Below are 24,127 nucleotides of genomic sequence, written 5' to 3'. Positions count from 1 at the left end.
ACAGTTATCATTTTTTTTGGCTCTTATGTACCAAGAAAATTAATAATATATCAAAAGCAGGCTGCAAATCTATAGAGACAGAAAGTAGATTAGTGATTGCTTAGTGCTGGGGCTGGTAGGGAGGCCATAGCTGAAGAGTACAGGATTTTTGTGTATGTGGCAATGAAAATGTTGTAAAATTGACTGATAATTATTGCACATAACTGTAAACCTTCTACAAACCGTGGAATTGTACGTTTAAATTGATGAATTTTATGATATGTGGATTATGTCTGCTAAAATGTAGTATGTGACCCAGGCATACTGAGCAATAGATACACACATCTTGCTTCTAAATAAAAATAATAGTTTAAAACCAGGCCCATGTTTCAGTGTCTAGAAAATAAATTTTGTAATTGAACTTAGCAGAGTCTTTTGGCTAGCAATAGGACAAAGTAGTATCCTTAGATGCCTGAAACACATGTAGGGGGACAGAGATAAAAGGATTGAAAGTATCTAACCCTATTTCTGGCTCTGGACTAATAATCACAGACCAAAATACAAGTTTGAATAATAGAATACCTTTCCCTGAACACATAAAGCCAAAAATTTTAGTATTTGTCTCTTTGCCGTTTCATATATCCATGGCCGTACAATAGACAACAGTATCATACCAACAGAGGAATCTTTGATAACTTGGAGGGTATTTTTTTCTTACAATTATACACTTTATCTATTTACTTACATCACTAGGTAAATGCTGTTTCCCATAAAGGGAGAATTGTCTTTATTTGCTACTCTTTTAGTTTTTCGCATAGTCTATAATCTAAAGTATTAAGCAAACGTTCATTTCCTCTATGCATTTAAGAATTTGTCTAGTTTATACATTGATTTATCAGATCACTTCTTTTTGGTTTTCAGTCAGATTTCTACCATAAACTTAAAATTATTTCCTCTTTGGACCTTCTAATTATTTATCTCCTATACCATATCTGCATGAAAGTTTCTCTTCAAGCTCTTTGTCATCCTGGGAGTTTGAAATAGATCATTGATTTTTTAACTTGTGTTCATGGGGTATGTTTGCGATACAACATTGGGTTTGAGCACATCAATAGGATTTAATAGGTCTCTACCAAAGTAATCTCTTTGCCCTTCCTTGTGTGTTTCCTTTTTGGTTTTCTGTTAGAAACAAAACAAAAACAGTGTTTTGTAGAATACCAGATTGTATTTATCCTTTCTTTCCTTTCAATCAGGAAGAAGCTCCTGTTACTGATACCATATTGTTTTAGGTGCTTTGTTTTTAGGTGCTTCCTAAACCTTCCATAAAGCATAAAGCTGTTTTCGTATTTCACATTTTTTAATAAGGAATTTGAATTTTTATCTGTATACACTTAAAATAATTATTTCTTCTTTGGAACCAAGAAGTTATATTATACATTATTATATGCTTTAAAATCAAATTTAGCAATGAATCTGTAACATCTATGAGGTATGTATAATAACTCAGAGGAGGGTTTAATTTAGGCCCTAATCAGATTTCCACAAATTCTGACTTAATATTTGCCCTCTTATATAACAGCTCTTCTTTAAACAAAAATGAGTACTTTTCTCAATAGAATTTTACTAAGAAAGCTCTTTAGTAAAACATCGACATTATACATAGAACATATCTCAGTATCTGCTAATGAAGAACACCAAAAAGAACCCAGACGTGACTGCTCCGGAAGTTGAATCCTCAGCGTTTTTGCAAAGTTTGTCTTTTAATATTATATATATATATATATATATATATATATTTTTTTTTTTTTTTTAAGACGGGGTCTCACTCTGTCACCTAGGCTGGAGTGCAGTGGCATGCTCATGGCTCACTGTAACCTTGAACTCTTGAGCTTGAGCTATCCTCGCACCTCAGCCTCCCAAGTAGCTGGGACTATAGACACATACCACCACACCTAATTTTATTTTTTTTAATAATTTGTTGTAAAGATGAGGTCCTACCTTGTTGCCCAGGCTGCTCTTGAAGTTCTAGCCTGAAGCAGTGCTCCCACCTCAGCCTCCCAAAGCTCTGGGATTATAGGCTTGAGCCACCGTGCCCTAATATTTTATATTTTTATGGATATAAAAAATAATTTGATATCTTTCAGAGTTGTTTACTATCATTTTAAATTTAAAAACATAGGCAACTTAAACTCCTATAGGCTGTCTCCATCGGGTTTCTGTGGTTTAGGAGACCCCACCATCCCAGTGCATGCTGATAACGTCATACTGATCAGTATCCAGCTACCCACAGCAAGAATTGACCACCTCGTGGGATCTAAAATTTAAAGGGGGAAAAGTGAGTTGTGAATTGCTGATGTGCTGACAGCCCCATTTTGCTTGGGAATTAGAGGGCAGTTTTTGTGGTCCTTGGAATGTGGTTAAAATTCTTCTGCAAGTGGAAGTATGTTTATATTACTAACAATTACTGGTACTAATATTCAAATATTGAAGGAAATTTCTGTTGTGGACTTATGGTTAAAGCTCTTAGAAGTTGAAATTATTGGAAAGAAGACTTGTTTTGAAAATCATAATATTGCCGTATTGTGTTTAGAGAAATATTCCAAACGGGAGTAGGCTGCTGTGCTGCATGCAGACTTTGCTGAAATGTTACTGTATTGCCATTATGTCCCACTCAGCAAAAACTGATGATTTTAAAGCTTTTGCTTCTTGAAAGTAGAAAAAGAGGGGTCACGCTTAACCAAAAGTTGATGGCAGAGTGGTCACTGTTTCAGTTAAACATGAAAAGCATGTTAAGTAATTGTATGTTTGCTTATTTACAGCTGGCAGCCTGAAAGGCAGATTCCATTCCATGATGTCAGATTCCCACCTCCTGTAGGTTATAATAAAGATATAAATGAAAGTGATGAAGTTGAGGTGAGTTTTCCCTGCCATAAAGTCATTTAGTACTGAAGGAGTGAAGTTATTTAATTTATCTGTGTGTGTGTGTTTTTTTTTTTGATACCTTGTCTTTAACACTGTTTAAATTACTTTGAGAATTACAGTTGGAATGGACATGTGCTTTTGACTGACTCATCTTATTAATAATTCAGAATGATACATGATGCTTACATTTGGCTATTTGAGCAGTACTCAGAGCATATATTTGAAAGTCACTGCCTCAAGTTCCTTTGCCCACTAGTAATTCTTTTCTCCTTCCCTTAATTTCTGAATCTTTGAATATGTCGTTTGTTTACAACTGTGTCCCCGTTGTAAGCAAAATGGATTATGAAAATTAATTTTACACAGGAAAGAAACCATGCTTTATTACAGAGTAGTATACTAGAATTTCTTTAAGTAGCAGTGAATCTTCTTGGTGTATTTTTAAAAACCTACAAGCTTTAGTTAATACATATTGGTAAAATCTCTTTTTCATAGGGCATATCGTGAACTACCTGCTTATATCCCATTGAGTTCTTTGACCAAAATGTGCTATGGAGATCTAACATGTAAACAGAAATGTTATGCTTGTGATTTCTTTCTCCATTAGAAATCGGTTTTGTATTTAAGGCACTAACAGTGCCTCATATAGTTTGTGTGGTATCCTCTCTCCTTTGTATCCTTTCACGTACTCCATTTTGAGCTGCTTCTCTTTTTTTTCCATGATAATAAGCATAATGCCTTACTATTAGTTAATAGTAGTTGCCGTTCCATGAATATTTGTAGTATGAAGGATGTGGCTAAGTAGACATTTGTGCAGGTGAGGCAGAGTGGTTCTAGGTCCTGTCCTTCAGTTCTTTATTTTAATTTTTTTTTTTTTTTATTTTTGAGATGGAGTCTCACTCTTGTTGCCCAGGAGTGCAGTGGCACAATCTTGGCTCACTGCAACCTCTGTCTCCCGGGTTCTAGTGATTCTCCTGCCTCGGCCTCCTGAGTAGCTGGGATTACAGGCGCCCACCACCATGCCCAGGTAATTTTTATATTTTTAGTAGAGACGGAGTTTCACCATGTTGGTCAAGCTGGTCTCGAACTCCTGACCTCAGGTGATCCACCCGCCTCAGCCTCCCAAAGTGCTGGGATTACAGGCGTGAGCCACCGTGCCCGGCTGGTCCTTGAATTCTTATTTGCTGCACTAGGTAGTAAAGGTGTAGCAAAAACAGGACAGAATCTTCTGCCTTTGATGAAATCACATTCCAGTGAGGATAGCTAATATGACAGATGTGAGTCTTAACAAAGAAAAAAAAAAGCAAGAGAATGAAAGGTGATACAGGGCAGGATTGCTGTTTTAGAGAGTAGTCAGGGAAGGTCTGTCAATGTCCAGGCCTATGTTTTTCTCTCTACAGTTTTAAAGTGGACATAGAATAAAGTGTTATTTATTTTCCAAAAATGTAAGCAATCTCTACTAGGTTTAAGCAGCTGGGCTTGGTTTTGCAAGGGATCTTAATAGGGAACAGAAACACTGTGTATACATAGCTGTCCACTTCCCCAGGAGACTGTAAGCTCTCTGAAGGCAAGGCCCAGGTCTTTGGTCTGCATTAGGAGTACCCAGAATAGTGTTTGATGGAGGGATGAAAGGGACTTTTTCTCCCCAGCTTGGTCACTTGACAGATGGGGACCAATGAGATACCATTGCTAGGATGACCTCACCGATTTGCTGAGGTGATTTCTCTGGCTAGAGTAGTTGAGAAAGATGGAAGCAAGAGGGAAAGGTATGTTAAGTTGTATTCAGTCACTGTATTGTGTGATCATTAACTTTGGTTGTAAAAGGGAGGCAAGTTCGAGCTTTTACTCACTTGTCACCCCTAGACTCTGTACCTTTCTTGGCCTCATGTCCTCATCCCCCTTGTCTTTATTTCTGTTTTCTGCTTCTGAGTATCTCTGTCTCTCTCTCCATATATACTCTATTGTCTCTTTTCCTATTAACCTTGATTTGCTAGGGTCTTCATGAAAGGTTCCATGCTGTACATCTTAAGTGAACTTTAAAGTGGTCACCAAAGAGATGAGTTAGAAGAACTGATCTGCAGTTTGTGACAGACCAGGAAGGTGATATCCAGAGGATTGCCACCATGAAGTTGTCCTTTTTAGTGGAGAGGAAGCAGGAGACCAGAGAGTGACCAAGGATCTGTCCATTTAGTTCCAGGAGATGTGAATGCCAGAGTGGTGTCCTTAGTGGGCTGAATGTTCAGTGGTCTTACTTATTTAGTGACGAAGCAACAAGGCAGTAGGGCATGGTCAGTAACTTTCAGTCAATTTTTGGTTACTAGAATAAAACAAAAATAAGTTTATACATTTTTAGATACATTTTTGTAACTCGCTGAGTACCCAAGGAAAGTGTGGTTGTATTAGCGTCTATTTTCAGAGCGCTAATTGTTGCTGAATTAGAACAGAAATATAGGAAAACGGATTTTTACAAGGAGCTTCAAAGCAATCTCAGGTAGTTTCTGATTATGTATCTCTGCCTAGCTTGGGGTACATAGACAGGGTTACAATTTGGTTAAAGATACATGACGTGATTTTAAAGACACCTAGGGGCATTTTAAGAAAATTTCCTCGCTATCTGATAATCTGCAGATTTCAAAATTATGTTAATCATGAAATATTCTGTGTTGTAATTTTTGTGTAGGTGTATTCCAGAGCAAATGAAAAAGAGCCTTGCTGTTGGTGGTTAGCTAAAGTGAGGATGATAAAGGGTGAGGTAGGAAAATGCCTATTTAAATTTTTTTCTTATACTATTTCCTTTTTTAAACCCAGGTTGTACATTTCCATATGGATTTCTATTTTGAAGTAATATCTAATTTTGAGTAATTAAAATGTTTTCACTATGTGTTCAGTATGTTTCAGTTGGTTATAAATTTTTTCCCATAGACAATTTATTTTAAAATAACTGAATAGGGAGAACTTCTTACTCTTCTTACTCTTACTTTAAAAATTGTAATTAGAAGTGACTTTTATTTATTTCTCAGTTTTATGTGATAGAATATGCAGCATGTGATGCAACTTACAATGAAATTGTCACAATTGAACGTCTAAGATCAGTTAATCCCAACAAACCTGCCACAAAAGATACTTTCCATAAGATCAAACTGGATGTGCCAGAAGACTTACGACAAATGTAAGTTGATACACAAGAAATGCTGAGAACTTGGAAGTGATATGCAATTAGTTTAAAAGAATATAAATTTTAAAATACTAGAAATTGATTTTAAATTTGGTGGACTTTGGCAAAAATGGTTTGGTTTGCAAGAGCAGTGGGGGAAAAAACTTATTTAGCTTTTCCAACTTATAGAATCAAGGCACCTTGCGCTTGATTAAACTTACTTGGCTACACACATGGCTGATGTACATAATGTACATTTGTTTTCTAAACTAACTTTGTTCATTCTAAGATTTAAAAACGGATCAAACAAATGTGATAATTCTGTCATAAGTCACAAACTAAATTATAGACTAAATAATTTCTCCTGTTTTTTTCTCTTTTACCTAAAATGTTTTCGGATAAATGTGTAATAAGTAGAGCCAAAGAAGCTTTAAAAAGTCATCTCATCTTATAATCCTTGATCTGGAATAATGATTAAAGACTATAGAAGAGATGCATTTTTTCTTGCAGATTTTATCAAGTGAATACAGTACATTTGATTTGGACATGTTGTTGAACATTAAATTGCAGTTCAGAATGCATAGAAATCCTCACTTTTCTAGAGATTGTGTATGTGTATAAATTTTTGTGCCTTCTGGTTCATATATGTTTCCTTCTCTCCCTCAAGTTGTTTAGCAGTTTCTTACCCCATTCTCCATGATGTGCTTATTTCATATTGCATGCCTGTATCAAAACCTCTCATATGCCCCATAAATATATATACCTACTATGTATATATATATACACACTATATATACCTACTATGTACCCACAAAAACTAAAAATTAAAAAAAAAGAAAAAAAAAGGCCTGTGACAAGAAAAAAAGAAAGATATCAGTTACCCTGTAGGTAGCTATCTCCAAAAGTTTTTAATAGTTGACTTAAGAAAACTACTGACTTGTATGTAACTGAAATCAGGAAACCTGTAGTGTAGAGTGGTTCCCCTGAGTATGTCTCCTTTGGTAATCTAAGCTGTACTTCAGAGATGTAAAGAAAAAGGAACTAAGCTTCTAAATGGATATAGCTTATTTTGTGTAAATCAAATTTAATATGAATCCATGATTCTTATACATGTAAATCTATCTGCATTTATTTATGTCAGTAGTTGGTAATTATTCATCTTAAATTTTTTTTTTAATTTCTAGGTGTGCCAAAGAGTCGGCACATAAGGACTTTAAAAAGGCAGTTGGTGCCTTTTCTGTAACTTATGATCCAGAAAATTATCAGCTTGTCATTTTGGTGAGCATTTTCGAATTGTTTATTTTTGGTTTAATTCGTCTGGGGCAATTGCCTTAATAATAATGTTGTTAATTTAAATTGTTTAGTCCATCAGTGAAGTCACCTCAAAGCGAGCGCATATGCTGATTGACATGCACTTTCGGAGTCTGCGCACTAAATTGTCTCTGATACTGAGAAATGAAGAAGCTAGTAAGCAGCTGGAGGTATGTCACTTTCCCTAGCACTGCTTGTAAGGCTACCTAGGAATGATAACTGTATCGTTCTACAACTTGAATATGGGGAGCTTGTTATTTATTTACTGCTTCTTAACAATTCCTTAGGTTCTATAGTTGGAAAATTATACAAAGCATAATCATACTAAAGTTTCCATGCCTGAGGTTTCAGAATTCAGCAGCAGCTTATGTATATTAAGGGACTTCTGGTCCTTTCACTTTTACTAGAAGTTTATCAAAGCTGCTAATAAAATGAGGCAATGCTTCTTCCATATAACATGTTGTCATTAAAAATACTAGAGAATATTTAAATATCTAATCATACTCCTTTCATTATGTATGTTTATCTTTGTTTAAAAGGATATAGAACTTCTTCATTCTAATTGGTTGTCATTCTTTAAAACTCCTGTCTTCAGATTCCCGCCAGAGGCTATTTCCCTAACTTACTATTTCGTCTCTTAAGGTGCATTTTATCTACTTCTATTAATCCTCCAATAATTTTCATCACCATACATTTGTTTTCGTTGATTACTATCTAGTACGTCCATCCATTACTATAGAAACTAAGTGGATCTTAGAAGAATGTGTCAGCTCTACTATATTACTGTCAAATTCCAGAGTTCCTCATCATTATTCATTAGAAGGAAAACACCACACATTTGAAATAGTAAAGATAAAAAGGAGTTCCAAACTGCATTTTAAGAGAAAAGGTAGTCAAGACTGTGTTCTTAAAAAAACCCTGTGAAATTTGCCACCTGCCAACTTGATGTATGATGTTGAACTCTTAGCAGAAGGGGAATAGTTTAATCTCCTTTTGCCACTTTGTTTTTTCTTAAGGCCATGGAGGGCTGTTTCATTGGTCTTTGCTCTCATTCTTTCTTGATGTCCCTGTGTTAACGATTTTGTGGTTTCTTTAGTGATTCTCTCATAACTTTTAGCCCAGAGCTGCCTCCTTACTTTGATTGTGAATATTATGAAAATATACTCATATGCCTCTTCTTAAACATCAAATTATTCTTAAATGATCTATTATGCTTTTGGCTAATCATTTATCAGGGAATTATCAATGAAAAGGAATGAACCAGATTAATGAACCAGTACTCAAAAAACATGACTTCTTGAAAAGTCCTAGAATTATTTTATAGATTTTATTACTCCAGTCTAAAAAAAATGGATATTGCACTTTTAAATTATTTATACTAGTTATATTCATTCATTCAAATTATCAGGTCTGTTGAACAATGAGAAACTAGTTTGCATGTCTGTCTTTGTTCACTACTGATATTAAAGAGATTTACATGTTCCTATAAGAAATTCCCATTTTTCAACATGAGCCACTAATACGTTTGGTTTTCATTGATGGCATGCTAGAACTAAACACTAAATTTTGGTAATGGTATTTAAAGACAGTGATTATCCACAAGTTTGGGATGTCAGTGTAACTTAGTTTCATCATCACTGAATATTTACAAGTGCTCATCATACTTGTGGATCCAGATCACAAGGTCTTACAGACTCTGGTCTCATGTTAGCTTTCAGATGCTTACTTACTAAGTTTTTAATTTTTGACATTTTTTGATTATTCAGTTTAACTACTGTACCAACAATTTTTGATTCCTTAGGTTTTGAGGGAGGTGTCATTTTAGTGTCATTTCACAACAGTGGAATGTTTAGACCACAGTACCTAATGAAAAATAGCACTATTTCCAGAAAATAATATACTGAGACCTTTTAATAAAAATGAAGTGAATAAAATTTTCTATAAAGATGATATTTAAACTTTTTTTTTTTTTTACCTAAATAAGTAACATTGAATTTGTCAGACCGAGTGAGCTGGTTTTTATTGGGGGAACATTTGACCTGCTTCTTAGTTATTATATTGTTGATGTCATTGGTTAACTAAGGCAGCCTTGCAGATAAGTTTTCAGCAGTTACCTTGGAAAATGTCACTAAGTTCTTTACTATTAACAAAAACATAAAATGTCATAGACCTTTAGTAACCTAAAAAGTACTTAGGCTGTGAGAGGTATTTTCTAAAACCTGTTAGTTTTTAACTAAAACTATTAATAATTTATGGACCCTTCATATACAGGGTCAAGATAATTTACATGGCTGGCCTCAATACAGTTGTCATGATAGTTGATAAAGTGTATTTATCAGACGTGCATTTCTCTTCAGAGTTCAAGGCAGCTTGCCTCGAGATTTCATGAACAGTTTATCGTAAGAGAAGATCTGATGGGTCTAGCTATTGGTACTCATGGTGCTAATATTCAGCAAGCTAGAAAAGTACCTGGGGTCACTGCTATTGATCTAGATGAAGATACCTGCACATTTCATATTTATGGAGAGGTAAATATTTTACTGCATAGTTTTTTTTTTCCCCCCCAAAACAAGTATTTCAGCTAGCTAATCTTTTGTCTTAAAACTGTTCCCCTTTTATTAGGATCAGGATGCAGTGAAAAAAGCTAGAAGCTTTCTCGAATTTGCTGAAGATGTCATACAAGTTCCAAGGAACTTAGTAGGTAAGTCAGAAGTATCTGTTGACATATAGTACAAAAACAAAGTTTAGGTATGTTTTAGTTTATTTATGGTGATAGAATTCCACTTTTTCTCACTGGAGGGTATCATTTAATTGAATCATAGTCTTTGAAATATGGTCTGTTCTTCTAGCATACAAAAAATTATTTGGTAAGTATGATATTCAAAGGTTACATTTTCAGAAGATATTCAAAAGAGATTGCTTTTCTAATTCAAACCTACTAATACCTAAAAGGGTAAATCTTGCCCAGCCTCCTTACTGTATACTTTTTATATCTTAAAATTAAATAATTTTTCAAAATGAATGATATTTGGGGGCTTTATGATTTGAAGTAGATTTGTGTTTGATCTTTCTCATGGGACTATAAAATGATAGCATTCATTTTAATTATCTCAGGGTTGAAGATCTGAACATAGGTTACTTAAATCTAAAAAGTTCCAAAGCTAGAAGAAACTTCAAATGTCTCTGGGACTTTCTGCAAAGTCAATAGTAATTCTTCATTTTGACTTGAGTACTGTTTTATGACCATCACCATCGTGAGTATCAGCAAATATTTAGGAGCTCTTCACCAATACTCCTAAATGCTGCAGACATCTTTAGTAGAACATATCAAAACCAGGTGCAGTTTTATCAAGAAAGCTACATATGTTTTTAATTTGTAAATAAAATTGGGACATACTGCCTATATGTGTTTTATCTTTTAAACTTGAGATCATGGCCATTTTATATAAAGTAATACATTTTCTTTGGAAACTTTAAAGAAGAAAGCAAGGACTTCTCATACATTCTGTTTACGTAGTTCCAATGCTAATTTAGCCTGATTTTTTGTCAGCATAGAATCATAAACATCTTCCTTGTCATTAACAAACACTAGAAATGGTATCTCCCAAAGAAAATTAGCTTGAAGATAAAGTACAAATAGTAGGGATATAATGCAGAAGTGTTAGCTCAACTGTATACTACAGACAACTAGAGAATGTGTTTGTAATGTTACTAAGGTAATTTGCATACCAGTTGTATGTGTACAGAATGTATGCATAGCACAAGATAAAGTGGTAATCTCAAGACAGTCGGGTGATGAATAATATTTATTTTCTTCTTTACAGCTTGTCAAGCAGTTGCATACCTTTTGTAGTTAGAAAGGTTATTGTAAATTTAGGAATTCTTATGGAAAAAGAGCCGGTAGGTTTTTTTGTTTTTTTAATAGCAAATGAGTAGAGAATAATGTGTCAGATTCATTAAAGTTGGTTTTGAAGGTGGCATGATGGTAGTGGGGAGAGTGCTTGGGCATTGGAGCTGGATCTGGATTTCAGTCCTACTTTGTTCTTTGGTGGCAATGTGACTGTGGGTCACTGTCTTAGCCCCCCTGAGACTTCTTTTTTTTTTACCTATCAAATGTGATAATAGTATCCACCTCATACAGTTGATGTGATAATTAAATGGGAAGATATAGTAGGGGACAATTCTGGACACAGTAGGGGACTCTGTTCTTCAGCTTATTCAAAACAACTCCATTTCAGTAGAACAGAATCATAGTAAATTGCCCTTTGGGATTTGGAAATAAGTATGTAATGTAGAATTGGATTATTTGCTATTAAATATTAAAAGTAGATTCTACCTGTGGTTACCTGGAAAGAAGAGGATCTCAGAAATAACCAGAAAGACTGCTAAAGTAAATCAGCCTTGTTTTTGTTTTGTTGTTTCTAGTTAGTAAAATGAGAGACTTCTGTTTTAGAGATGGTCCACTGCAACACTGGGAATGTTGGAAATTTTCAGAAAGCATTTTATGTAAGATTTTGGGCAAGGCAGATCTTTAGAGAGGTGTCATAATCAGTTTTGCATGCGTTTTGTTTGAGTCAACAAACATTATTTGTGATCTCTATTTTTCACAAACTCTCTTTAGTATATGCACTAATGTATCTTCTTTTCATGATTCTTCACTCACTCAGAATGAATTGGTATAACTGTTCAGTCTGCTATAGTTAAAACACAGTACTTAGGATAGTTAAGACATTATCGTAATAAAAACATCCCAAAATCTCATTTTTCATTTTGATAACTCACTTAGATCTTTATTAAAGTCGACATTAATTCATGAAAATATAAGTGTTGCAGATGAAAATCAAACTTGTGTAAAGACTCCAAGTAGCTTCTCTCACCTCACCTTTCCCCTTTTCATTATAGAAGAGCAGAAGTAATTGACAGAAGGACCTAGACCAAGAATCCTGATTTAATGGTGTCAGTTCTGTTCTATGACCAGTCAAAGAGTTTCTAGGGGTGAGTGAGGCAGCCACACATAGCAAGAGTGTCAAAGCTATGCTCTGATTACAAGAGCCACAAGAATTTTTTGTGAGAAGGCTTTTCACTGAGTTCTTATCTAGCATTGGCTCAGAGCAAATTTTCGCTTCCATCTTTTCCCCCAACTTTGCCTTGAGCTTTGCCTTTAAAGGCAAAAAGGAAAACATGGAAGATGAGATGGTGAGGGCAAGCATATGGTGGATGTGGCCAATGTAAGGGTTCTTAGGTACCTTGGGTGAGCCCTCAGAATCAGATGTAGTTCACATGTACATTTCTAGAATTAGTAATTCTTAAGTTTGTAATGTCTTGCTTTAACACTCATGTGCGATGATGCTTATGAAAGCAGCCATTTTCCAGTAATGTATATGATTGAATTTTACAAAATAAGGAAAATGATTAAGTACCTATTTTTTACTGGTACTTGAAATCCCAAGTTTTAATAGATGTTACTGAAAAATACTTAAACTGGTTTTAAGTTTTTTCATTGTGGTTTTGAGTTATCTTAAAGTGGGTTTTCTTAATCTTTTACTCTGTGACTAATCCCTTCACTTTTTAATACATTGCTAAAGTTTATAAGTAATGCACAGGGGTGATACTCTGTTAACACATTGACCTTGAAGAATTTGTAATCCTTTTGGATGTATGTATAGCTGCTTAAGCCACTTTCGAACTTAGATTATCTTTTATAAATGTGCCTTCCATACAGAATTCTGAAAATATTTACCATGGACAAAGAAGCAGATTTAAATCAGGTACAGATAAGAATGGAAAGTATTGAATAAGTGAATATATTTCCCATTATCTCTCCTTTTTTCTTAATTCTTCTTACAGAACTTTGCAGAAAGAATGATACATACCACAGTACCAGCAAGTTTAAAGCATACCCTTTTGTGCAAAAATAAGAGGCTATCTTTGAACTGCCTTAAAAATTCAAAATTACCCAATCAGTTTGCAAGCATTAATCAACTCTGGTACCTGACCAAAGGAGTTTAAACAATGATGTCCTAATTATACAGAAAACCAGATTAACCATCTTGTTGAAAAGAGTCTCTACTTTGGTTTTGAAATCTTACAATTCAATACGTACACATACACATAAAAATATCTATCTATATGAATGTAATAGTTTACAGTAGGGCTGTGCTTACTGCTTTAAGGTATGTGTTTTTAAAACCAAACTTTATTTATTTCTTAGGCAAAGTAATAGGAAAAAATGGAAAGCTGATTCAGGAGATTGTGGATAAGTCAGGAGTTGTGAGGGTGAGGATTGAGGCTGAAAATGAGAAAAATGTTCCACAAGAAGAGGTATGTTCCAGTACAAATATTTTGTGGCTTGTCTAATAAAAGTAAAAGTTTTTTTATGTGATATGTTGAAGACCTCTAATATGTGCATAAAGTAAATGCAAATATTCTGATTATCAAGCATGCCTGCTGTAATTAATGTCATAGTTGTAGATAATGGCCCCTCTGTGTCCTCTAATGCTGTGAGTTTGGATTAGTCACATTATTGAATTCCTTTTTCCTAATCTTTAAAATGGGTAGTTATAAATTTTTAAATATGAGACATACATCACTGGGTCGAGTGTTAATAACAATTTAGTAAAATAATATATATATATATATATATATAAATGCTTTTTAAAGCACTTTGTAAATGTTAATGTTGCTGACAAAGGCAAAATTGGAACATAGGTTTTCTGGCTTTTATCTTTTCACTTTTTTAGTTTGGGGATTGTGTAGTATATGTGTTTATTCTGTGTGCTTTAAATTTATTTCTGTGCTTAATATCTCTTCCCCATCCTCCTTACCTTTAAATTCTATAACCCTTTTGTCTTCATAAATATATGCTTTCTGTAGCAGCTTTTAAAGTATTTGCATGGGGTAGAGAGGTGAGGATGCACCTTTCTGTACAATAGTACTCTTAAGATACTGTCTCCTCAAAGAGCCATAATTTTCACATATTGTCTAGCTTTCTTTTTAAAAGATTCTTTTAGCTGAAGTCAAATCTTTTTTTTTCTGTATGTAATTTGTATTCTGTAATTTTATAAACCAAAACTGTTTATAATAACTTACATTTTAAAAAAATATGATTGATAACATTAATAGAGCTAAATAAAGTCTTAAATTGGCCCTCTTTTTCTTTTTTGTGTTTTCTGTTTTTTACCAAGGAAATTATGCCACCAAATTCCCTTCCTTCCAATAATTCAAGGGTTGGACCTAATGCCCCAGAAGAAAAAAAACATTTAGATATAAAGGAAAACAGCACCCATTTTTCTCAACCTAACAGTACAAAAGTCCAGAGGGTAAGAATTACTTGTCACTTTGAATTACAATAAAAGTAATTTGTCTCAGATGTCACAATTGGTATTTTGGGTTTTTTCTCTGGTTAGACTTGTAGGCTACTTATGTTCTATTTTTTTTTTTCAAATGTGATTGCCTGTTTATGAGATACTACAAATTAATGTGATACATACTTTTCAATTTATTCACAGTGACAAATCTTATGCTGTAAACACAGAATAATGGGGTTGCATTTAGTGGTCACATTTTTCTTTTGACAGTGGGCTATCTTTTTTCCATGCCTTCTTTCTTTAAATTTTCCAGGTATTGTAGCTCAAAATACACCTTCTGTGAGATGCATTAGTTACCACTTAAAACCATATTTTAGAAACTAATTTTCTGAACTAATCTATTTAGAAATTGGTTTAAAAGTCCTGCAGTGAAAGTCCTGCGTTCAGGCTTCTGTGTATCATTTGTTATAGTTAATGACATCCCTTGCATTCCTTATACTGCCTTAGGTGTTAGTGGCTTCATCAGTTGTAGCAGGGGAATCCCAGAAACCTGAACTCAAGGCTTGGCAGGTAGGAGAACATTCCTTGAGAAGTACACTTTCAGTTTATATTTTAATGTTTATTCCCCTTGTTAAGAAAGATTACAAATGATCGTCAGGATTAGGGACTGGAGGGAGGAATGTTTGTGGGTATGTGGATCCATTGCCCCGGAGTTAAAGCTTAAACACCTTCACGCCGCTTGTAAGGCTTTTCCCAGTTACTTGTCCCATATCATGTCTAAATTATCTTCTCCCTTGCACTCTAGAGAAGCTTAAGCCATACTGAAGTACTTTGAGTTCTCTGAACATTCTCATGCTTATGTTGCTTCTAGATGTATGTAGAGGTTTACTCTGCCTGGAATGCTTTTTCTCCTCCACTTGTCACCTCATTTTGACTTTATATTCCTTACAAAGCTTTCCTTGTGTACTTGCCAAAGATCCCCACCCCCATGGCTGGTTCAAGAGCCTTCCCCTTCTGTTTTGCAATGTGCTCACCCCTAGCACAGCACTTAAACATAGATGTTTATTTGTTGATCTCCTCAATCACATTGTAAGTTCCTTGAGGGCAGGGAGAGCTCGTGAGAACTGTTTATGGAAAAAATGTTGTGGATTCATGGATTAAAAGCAAAGGTGCCATTTTACAAAGAGGACTATAACGACAAGTGGATTGGATATGTCTCATTGCCGGGCAGCCCATTATCCCAGAACAAGGAGTAACTTTTTTCTGGTGTCCGTATTGAAGGCCATCAGTCCATTCTTGCCTTTCTTCATTTTAATTTACTATTCAGGTCTGCTCGTGAAGTGCTTAAATTAGAGTGGCCCTTGGGGTACTCCAACCATTTAGACATGTTGCAAGAAAAGATATTCGTAAATAATTTGCTCCAAAGTCAATCTAACTAAATCTATTACATAGGATTTTAAAGCTTAGTTTGGTGATATTTGACCCGGAGGGAAGGGTGTAGCATTCATTCCATCACATGGTATTTTGGGAAATAATACAGTTAAAGGCTTTGTAACAAATAAAGCTTGTTGGAGAAAAACCCAACATGCAGAAATGAATTGCCAGTTAATAATTTGCACAATTGTGTCCCGGTTTCCCTATAACGTGTGACAAAAAGTAGTTTTTTTCCCCCTCATTATATATATATATATATATATATATATATGTGTGTGTGTGTGTATATATGGGCTAGGAGTACAGATATTTAGCATATGCCTTTTAAAAATCTGTTCTTATATTAAGTAGTGTCCATAGAGAGAAGTTCAAACTTTCCTTGTGATTCAGCCTTTTAAAATTTTCTGAGTACATTATTGAAATGTGTATGGGCTTAATAAAACTTACGCTTGTCAATGTACCTATTTTTTTGTCTCACAGATTATTCAGTGCATTTTTATCCTGATGTTTTTGTTTGTATTTTGTGTGTACTGTTTTACTTGGTTAGCAGAAATGATTTACTTTTTACTTTTGTACACTTGGCATTTCGTTTTGATTTTTTTAAAGAATTTGATCGGCCAGGCGCAGTGGCTCACGCCTGTAATCCCGACACTTTGGGAGGCCAAGGCAGGCAGATCACCTGAGCCCAGGAGTTCGAGACCAGCTTGGGCAATGTGGCGAAACCCCTTCTCTACAAAAAATACAAAAATTAGCTGGGTATGGTGGCATGCACGTGTAGTCCCAGCTATTCAGGAGGCTGAGGTGGGAGGAACAGCTAGGGCCCGGGGAGGTTGAGGCTACAGCAAGCCATTATCATGCCACTGCACTCCAGCCTGGACAACAGAATAAAAAGACCCTGTCTCAAAAACAAACAAACAAAAAAAAACAAAAAAAAATTGATCAGGATAAAGCCTTTCGTAAATGAATTAGAGCATCTTATACTACTAATTTTGTTCATACATCTCATGCTAAAGCTTGTATAATTTTGAATTATACATTTTGTGATTTTGCTAATACTGAATACTAGTCTTTATAATAATCTGATACGTTTAAGAGGTTGCTATTGATCTACTCGTATTCATAGTAGATGTATAAAGTAGTATATCAACTACTTTTGTTTTCATATATTGATTTATATTTACAGCAAACATTTGTGTACCTACTATTCACCAGATCCTGTGCTAGGGAATTAGTCGTTACTTGCATTTTTCAGATTAATCTGTCATTAATTTTATAGGATCATTGTTGCAATTTCTTTTTCAGGGTATGGTACCATTTGTTTTTGTGGGAACAAAGGACAGCATCGCTAATGCCACTGTTCTTTTGGATTATCACCTGAACTATTTAAAGGTGAGAACAGAAAGAACTTTAACTTCTAATCCTTTTGTACTAAAATATACAAACTTTATAGTAGATTTTTCAGCAGTTAGGACTCAAGCCTGTGCAAAACACTGTATAACTTGTCAAAGATAATAGAGAAAATACGTTGTTTAGCTTATAATTTTTCTAAATGGAAGTCTTTATAAATTTAAGTACCAATATACCAGTTCTCAATAAAGTTTTATATTTCCCCTTATTCTTCTCTTAAACCCTTACACTCAGTTTAGGCAATCCTGTACATAGCCTATTAATCCATTTGATCCTTTCTAGCATTTTGCTTTTTTCCAGGCCAAAATTTGTGTCTATAACTCTTGCCTTTATTGCTCCTTTTATGTCATTTATCAAGGAAATCTAAGCATTTCGTGAAGTTCTTTGCTTAAATGTTTACCCTCTCTACTTTTCTCTTTACTGTTATTCAAAATACAAACTATTTGTGTCTTCTTATAAATGTTCATTTTAGTTAGTGTGATGCAGTTATGCCTCCTTTAAATTTCAAACTGGAAGATAGGAACCAGGAGGCTATAAAGGTGTAGTGGAGAAAGCACTGGATTGACAATCCAGCAATTTACTTATAAGACTTCAGCCAATGAACTAGCTGTGTGACTTTAGGCAAGTCACTTCCCTACACTAGATGCTTCATGAAATTCCTTTTGGCCAAAATGTTCTATAGTTTAATGAAATGGAAACTGATCTACTTCATTTTCATAATGTTTTATTTGTATCCATACATATCAAAATTAAAATGTAGCTGGTATTAAATGTTTTTAAAGAGCATTTCAGCTCTTATTTATGGCATTAAGAACTTTTTTTGCTGATTTCTTGAAAGAAATAAAAAGTACATGATTTCAGCTTGTGTGTAAATAAGAATGAAAGGGAGAAAAAGTGTAATACTGGGCATGCCATTCATTCTTATGGTGGCCAGTTAATTAAAAGTGGGAAGGTTTCATCCAGCAAGGTTTACATGGGTAGGATACCTCTTTGATTTTTTTTTTAAGTATATTTATGTGTAATCTTGTGTGTGTGTTTCTTCATATTCTTAGCTTAAATCATTATGAAGGCCTGGAGAGTTAGGATTGCATTGTATCAAATCCCTTGTTCTTTTGACTGATGTTCTTTCTTAGATCCTTTGATTTATTCTCAATAATATCTTCTTTGGTTATCAGCAGCTGCCCTGTTGCCATTCTTTCCATCACCAGAACTTCCCTTGTTTGGGCCTGGCATCTCACCAAAAGGTGACTGCTTTACCCCAGTGGGATAACCTGGACTACTGTTCTGTTTTGCAAGATATTCCCATTCTATGAGCTATTACTATACCTTTGGAAGAAGTCACTCAGCTGCAGTCTCTCCTTTGCTCAAATTCTATGTAAAACAGATTCTGGTGTAACTATGTAACTTGCTAATGATGGCAGAGCACAGATGAAACTGACCAAATCCTTACCTGACCTTTCTTTTCCAGCAGCTGCCACAACCAAGATTTTAGAAACTTAGCTGTACAGGGGCTTCTCCAATGACTGTTGATATAGACAGTCTCTATGATAACCTCTGCTTCACTGAGACACCTACTACTACTATAGTTATGAATCTGATTCCCTGTATCCAGTAAATGAGATGTTTATGAGTGGATTGGAAGGACAGTGGTTAGAAATGAGGTTTCATCTGGTTTTAATAGAACCCAACATACTGGAAGCACTGTTTGTAAGGGTCTGTCAGTGGACCCCAGGTGTATATTTCTATCAACTGAATGTATACTTTCTCATACTTGTTGTAGCAGAGTTGTAGTCTTTAAGTTTTCAAGGCCTGATGTAAGACCTAGCTGTCTGGTCAGGTATTAAATAGTTTTGTTTTCCCCTCATGAGGAATAGTCAGCATTTTCAGTTCATGAAAAAAATCATTGTTCCTTAACCATAGTATATGTTCTTTTAAAACAAAAGATGGCCCAAACTCAATGCTTTGTAAATTAAGGTATTAACTGGCAAATCTATTTTAATCAAGATTATTTACAATGTGTGATTTTTAAGGTTAACTGGTTAAACCTTAAATGTCATTTATCTGTATTCATACAGTTTAGCATTGTTTTATTTAATATCCTATCATGAAGAAGTCCCCAAAATAGCATATCTGTGCCTTAGCAGTAGAATAATTGGATAATAGTGCCAAATTAGACAACTTTAAATTGTATTCAGTATAACTTTAATGCTGAGTGTTTTTGTTATATCTCTAATTCTCGACATCGATAATCTGTTATCTGTAGTGATTTTCTTTTCAAGGAGATCATTCAGTTTCCTGATAATTCTGTGTAACAGTGGTTACTGTAAATTTAGAGCTGAAATTGAAATATTCCAGTATATTTTTGTCTGATGAAAAGGAGAAAGGTTTTATTAAGTAAAATGTCAAATTATTTTTACTGTTATCTTGTATATTTTAAATAGGAAGTAGACCAGTTGCGTTTGGAGAGATTACAAATTGATGAGCAGTTGCGACAGATTGGAGCTAGTTCTAGACCACCACCAAATCGTACAGATAAGGAAAAAAGCTATGTGACTGATGATGGTCAAGGAATGGGTCGAGGTAGTAGACCTTACAGAAATAGGGGGCACGGCAGACGCGGTCCTGGATATACTTCAGGTACAAACTAAGCATTTTACTCAGTAACTTTATCTGTTCCTAGACTTATAGCTGCTAATCTCTAATATTCATTAGAACCCCATTATAACAATTTGTCACTACATGGTTTCCAGTTCGCAATGGGTTAAATTGTGTTACAAGAGACATAAAGTAAAAACCTGATAATAAACACGTAGAGTTCACAGGGCAGGTGCAAGTTCTGTTCATGCTCTGATTGGGGGTAAATCTGCAAAGCCCTTGTGTGTTGATGACTTTCTTTAAGGCCTCTCCTGATTTTGTAACTGTATAGTCAAAACTTTTTTCATTTGTGTACTGTGGCTCACTTTTTTGTCAGGTATGTGCTGGTCATACTTGCTGGATGGACTGTGTAAATCAGGGGTCTGCCTCTTGTGGCTCATAAGGTGGTTTTGAGTGGCATGGCCAAAGTCAGCCCTAGGCACAGTCAAGAAGTAGGCAAAGTTTCTCTTTGCCTTCCCAGCTTTTCTGTCCGTGCTTCTTTCTTCTCTCCCAGTACCTTTCAGTGAACCTGATCCCCACCTGCCAGTGACTACTGTCTTTCTTGCTCAACTGTGTATCTACTTTGTAACTTGCTAATGGTGGTATAAGATATAATCCATCTCACGCATATTTGCATTTCAAAAAGGAACTCTTTAAGATGGAAAAGCCTTCAAGATCCACAGGAATGAAGCTATAATGGTGAAGCTATAATTGGTCATTAGCTCCAACAGAGGAAGAGAGAGGTAGTAGAGTTGATATTCTGGAGTTGGGGAGAATTACCTACTCCTAAGGCCAACCTTGAACCTAACCCCTAACCCCTCTCCCAACAGTCTGTTCTTTTTACTCATGAATTTCTGCCTCACCGTGGAGCTCTTTTTCTCCACTCCTGTCCTCTAAGTCATTAACCCCTTCAGGCATAATGAGTTTATTATAGTAATTCTTTATTAATGATCAGTTATTGTAATGGGAGTGGGGGGGCAGGTTGTGGACCAAACATCAGGCAAGCGTGTATCTGCCTTCAGCTAGATCCAATCCGTGACCCCACAAAAGACCCTTCCCTGAAGCAGTTGCCATGGTGGCCTCCTTTGCCACCCTTTCAGAAATGACCAAATTATATACATTCCCCTCTGTCCTGGGCCAAATCTTGCTAAAAGGAGCTCTCTTTATAGAGGTTTTATCAAGGTATCACACTTAACTGTCATAGGTAATCTTTCCTCCAGAGAGCATAGATGTTTAAAGGAACACAGCTGTTGAATGATACGGCACATTAAGGTTTGAACTTAGGTGGCTAATAAAATACCTTTTTAAAAATGAGAATGAAACATGTTTATAACCGAGATTACCTCAAATATTGCAAAGCCCTTCATTTTGAGTTTAAAATTTTGTTTTATGAAATGGAAGGTGATAATACTCTTTGTGGGCTTATAAATTGGGAAGAGTTTTGGATTACCCCTGAAACGTCTCTAGAAGCTTCTGTTAACCTCTTTTTTTTTTTTTTTTTTTTTTTAAGTCAGACAATGGTATATAACTTTTAACTCTCGATAGGAACTAATTCTGAAGCATCAAATGCTTCTGAAACAGAATCTGACCACAGAGACGAACTCAGTGATTGGTCATTAGCTCCAACAGAGGAAGAGAGGGAGAACTTCCTGCGCAGAGGAGACGGACGGCGGCGTGGAGGGGGAGGAAGAGGACAAGGAGGAAGAGGACGTGGAGGAGGCTTCAAAGGTATGGAGATCTTCATTAAGAAATCAAAGTGAATTGTAGCAGCTGTCTTGAAGTTCCATGAAAAATCCTGTTGATGCAATGAACTATTATCAAGATCCCATCTCTCCCATTTTGTGCTGATCACCATAGGAAAGAATCAGCCTTCCACTTGTGTAGAAAGAAAGAATATTAGGCAGCCTTCCTTATGGTTCATATAGATACATGAATAAATGCTGATAACTAATTCAGCATCTTTGTGAGTCTAAACAGCATCGCTTCATTAACTCACATTGACCTGTAGATGCAGAATTATAATACCTGTGAAATATTTTCTGTTACTTGGCAGCAGGCTAGATTATTGATCATTACGTAACTGGAATCACTGGGGTTGATTACGTTTCAGATTCTGTGGTTGGTTTAAATAGAGGATGTGGCAATAAAGAACTTCCGCTAAGCATTTCAGAATTCAGTAACTGTTGAACCTTTTGAAAATATTCTCATAGGAAACGACGATCACTCCCGAACAGATAATCGTCCACGTAATCCAAGAGAGGCTAAAGGAAGAACAACGGATGGATCCCTTCAGGTAAAACCTGTCTGCCTCTTTTCATCTTAATTGTTTGAATATGGTAGTTTGAGATTTATGAGTTTACTTTATTAAAAACATGTTCAAAGATTACAAATCCAGTTTATGTGAAATATTTTACCTTCAACGTTACAGTTGTAGTCAATCTTAGTTCTTTGTGACAAGTATAAAAATAAGAGGATTTCTCTAGAGAATATGCAGTCTGAGTATTTGTAAAGACCTTGATAGACACACTATGATTTTATTATTTATTATTTATTTTTACTTTTTTGAGACGGAGTTTTGCTTTTGTTGCCCAGGCTGGAGTGCATTGGCGCAATCTCAGCTGACAGCAACCTCTGCCTCCCAGGTTCAAGTGATTCTCCTGCCTCGGCCTCCTGAGTAGCTGGAATTACAGGCACCTGCTACCACGCCCAGCTAATTTTTGTATTTTTAGTATAGACCCGGTTTCACCATGTTGGTCAGGCCGGTCTTGAACTCCCAACCTCAGGTGATCTGCCCGCCTTGGCTTCCCAATGTGCTGGGATTACAGGCGTCAGCCACCGTGCCCAGCCACACTATGATTTTAATACTGCTTTGGTAGACCTACAATCCCCTAGAGAAGGAACATCCTGGATGTACTTAGAGACTTCAGTAAGCCCTATGTGTCTTTGCTCCCCCGAGATACAGGGATAGGGTATTCTCTTTGAATAGAAAATAAGGAAAAGAAGATGTCTCTCACAACTAATAATCGTGATAGACAGAGCTGGTGATACTCAGCTAGTCTCCATGCTTGGTCAGTCATCCGCTTATTTACATCCAGGACCTAGTCTGAGGATCCCTTCTCAGTTGGCTGTCACCAGTGCTAAACCAATTGTTAAATAATTTTAAAATTATCTCCTGAGCACATCCAGGCACCTTTGCTAAGTGCTTTGTGTATGTTTTATCTCATTTAATCTTACAGCAACCCACTGAGGTAGTTTTATTATTCCACTTTATAGGTGAGTGCACTGAAGCTTCAGTCCTTTGCCCACAGTCACATAGCTAGCATATGTCCAAATGATAGTCAAAGCTTAATGTCTGATTCTCCGAATCCATGTTGTTGTCTACTTTTTCTGTAACTTTTAATTTTCAAGGCGAGTAGTTAGGGTTCCTTCCTGACTATGGATTCATTTGAGACCATCACCCAAGATTAGTGAGAGATACTTTTTAAGACAAAGTTTATGATGGAATATTTCTTGGAATTCATAGCAGCTCAAAGTGAGTGTTAACTATTGATGGGTTCTTAAGGACCAGCACAGAAATCCCTTGGACATAGATAGATTGGCAAATTAGTGTATGTACCTGTCTTTTACAAAGCTATAAGATATTTATGTACCAATTTTGTAATTCTCCACTTAAACTGACATGTTTGATGAACTTGGCAGTCTAACCAGGATGCACATTTCTAAATGAAATGGAATACTGAATTAAAAAGGTGATGTTATGAAAATAGATACAAATCTGGCCGGGCACGATGGCTCACGCCTGTAATCCCAACACTTTGGGAGGCCAAGGCAGGCAGATCACCTGCCTGGGAGGTCAGGAGTTTGAGACCAGCCTGGCTAACATGGTGAAACCCTGTTTCTACTAAAAATGCAAAAAATTAGCCAGGCGTGTTAGTGGGCACCTGTAATCTCAGCTACTCGGAAGGCTGAGGCAGGAGAATCG

At 35.6% G+C, this 24,127-nt stretch overlaps 1 protein-coding gene across 11 annotated transcripts in view; it reads left to right on the top strand.

The window, feature by feature from the left end:
- Positions 1–24,127, top strand: part of FMR1 (FMRP translational regulator 1) — a 38,850-nt gene that overhangs the window by 10,908 nt on the left and 3,815 nt on the right. For 3 of the 11 annotated variants that reach the window (XM_023202700.3, XM_023202702.2, XM_023202712.2), the window contains exons 3-16: positions 2,799–2,892; positions 5,579–5,650; positions 5,919–6,067; positions 7,237–7,330; positions 7,417–7,533; positions 9,721–9,891; positions 9,986–10,064; positions 13,575–13,684; positions 14,548–14,682; positions 15,178–15,240; positions 17,407–17,493; positions 19,953–20,148; positions 21,691–21,873; positions 22,356–22,438. In XM_023202700.3, coding sequence (XP_023058468.1) covers positions 2,799–2,892; positions 5,579–5,650; positions 5,919–6,067; positions 7,237–7,330; positions 7,417–7,533; positions 9,721–9,891; positions 9,986–10,064; positions 13,575–13,684; positions 14,548–14,682; positions 15,178–15,240; positions 17,407–17,493; positions 19,953–20,148; positions 21,691–21,873; positions 22,356–22,438 — 1,633 coding nt within the window. The remainder of the gene's footprint in view (positions 1–2,798; positions 2,893–5,578; positions 5,651–5,918; positions 6,068–7,236; positions 7,331–7,416; positions 7,534–9,720; positions 9,892–9,985; positions 10,065–13,574; positions 13,685–14,547; positions 14,683–15,177; positions 15,241–17,406; positions 17,494–19,952; positions 20,149–21,690; positions 21,874–22,355; positions 22,439–24,127) is intronic. The other 8 variants (XM_023202708.2, XM_023202705.2, XM_023202706.2 and 5 more) reach the window with 5 other exon arrangements.

Source organism: Piliocolobus tephrosceles, chromosome 12, assembly GCF_002776525.5.
Source record: "Piliocolobus tephrosceles isolate RC106 chromosome 12, ASM277652v3, whole genome shotgun sequence".
Lineage (NCBI taxonomy): Eukaryota > Metazoa > Chordata > Mammalia > Primates > Cercopithecidae > Piliocolobus > Piliocolobus tephrosceles.
Note: the sequence above shows the minus strand (reverse complement) of the source record. Positions and strands in the feature narration are given on the sequence as shown.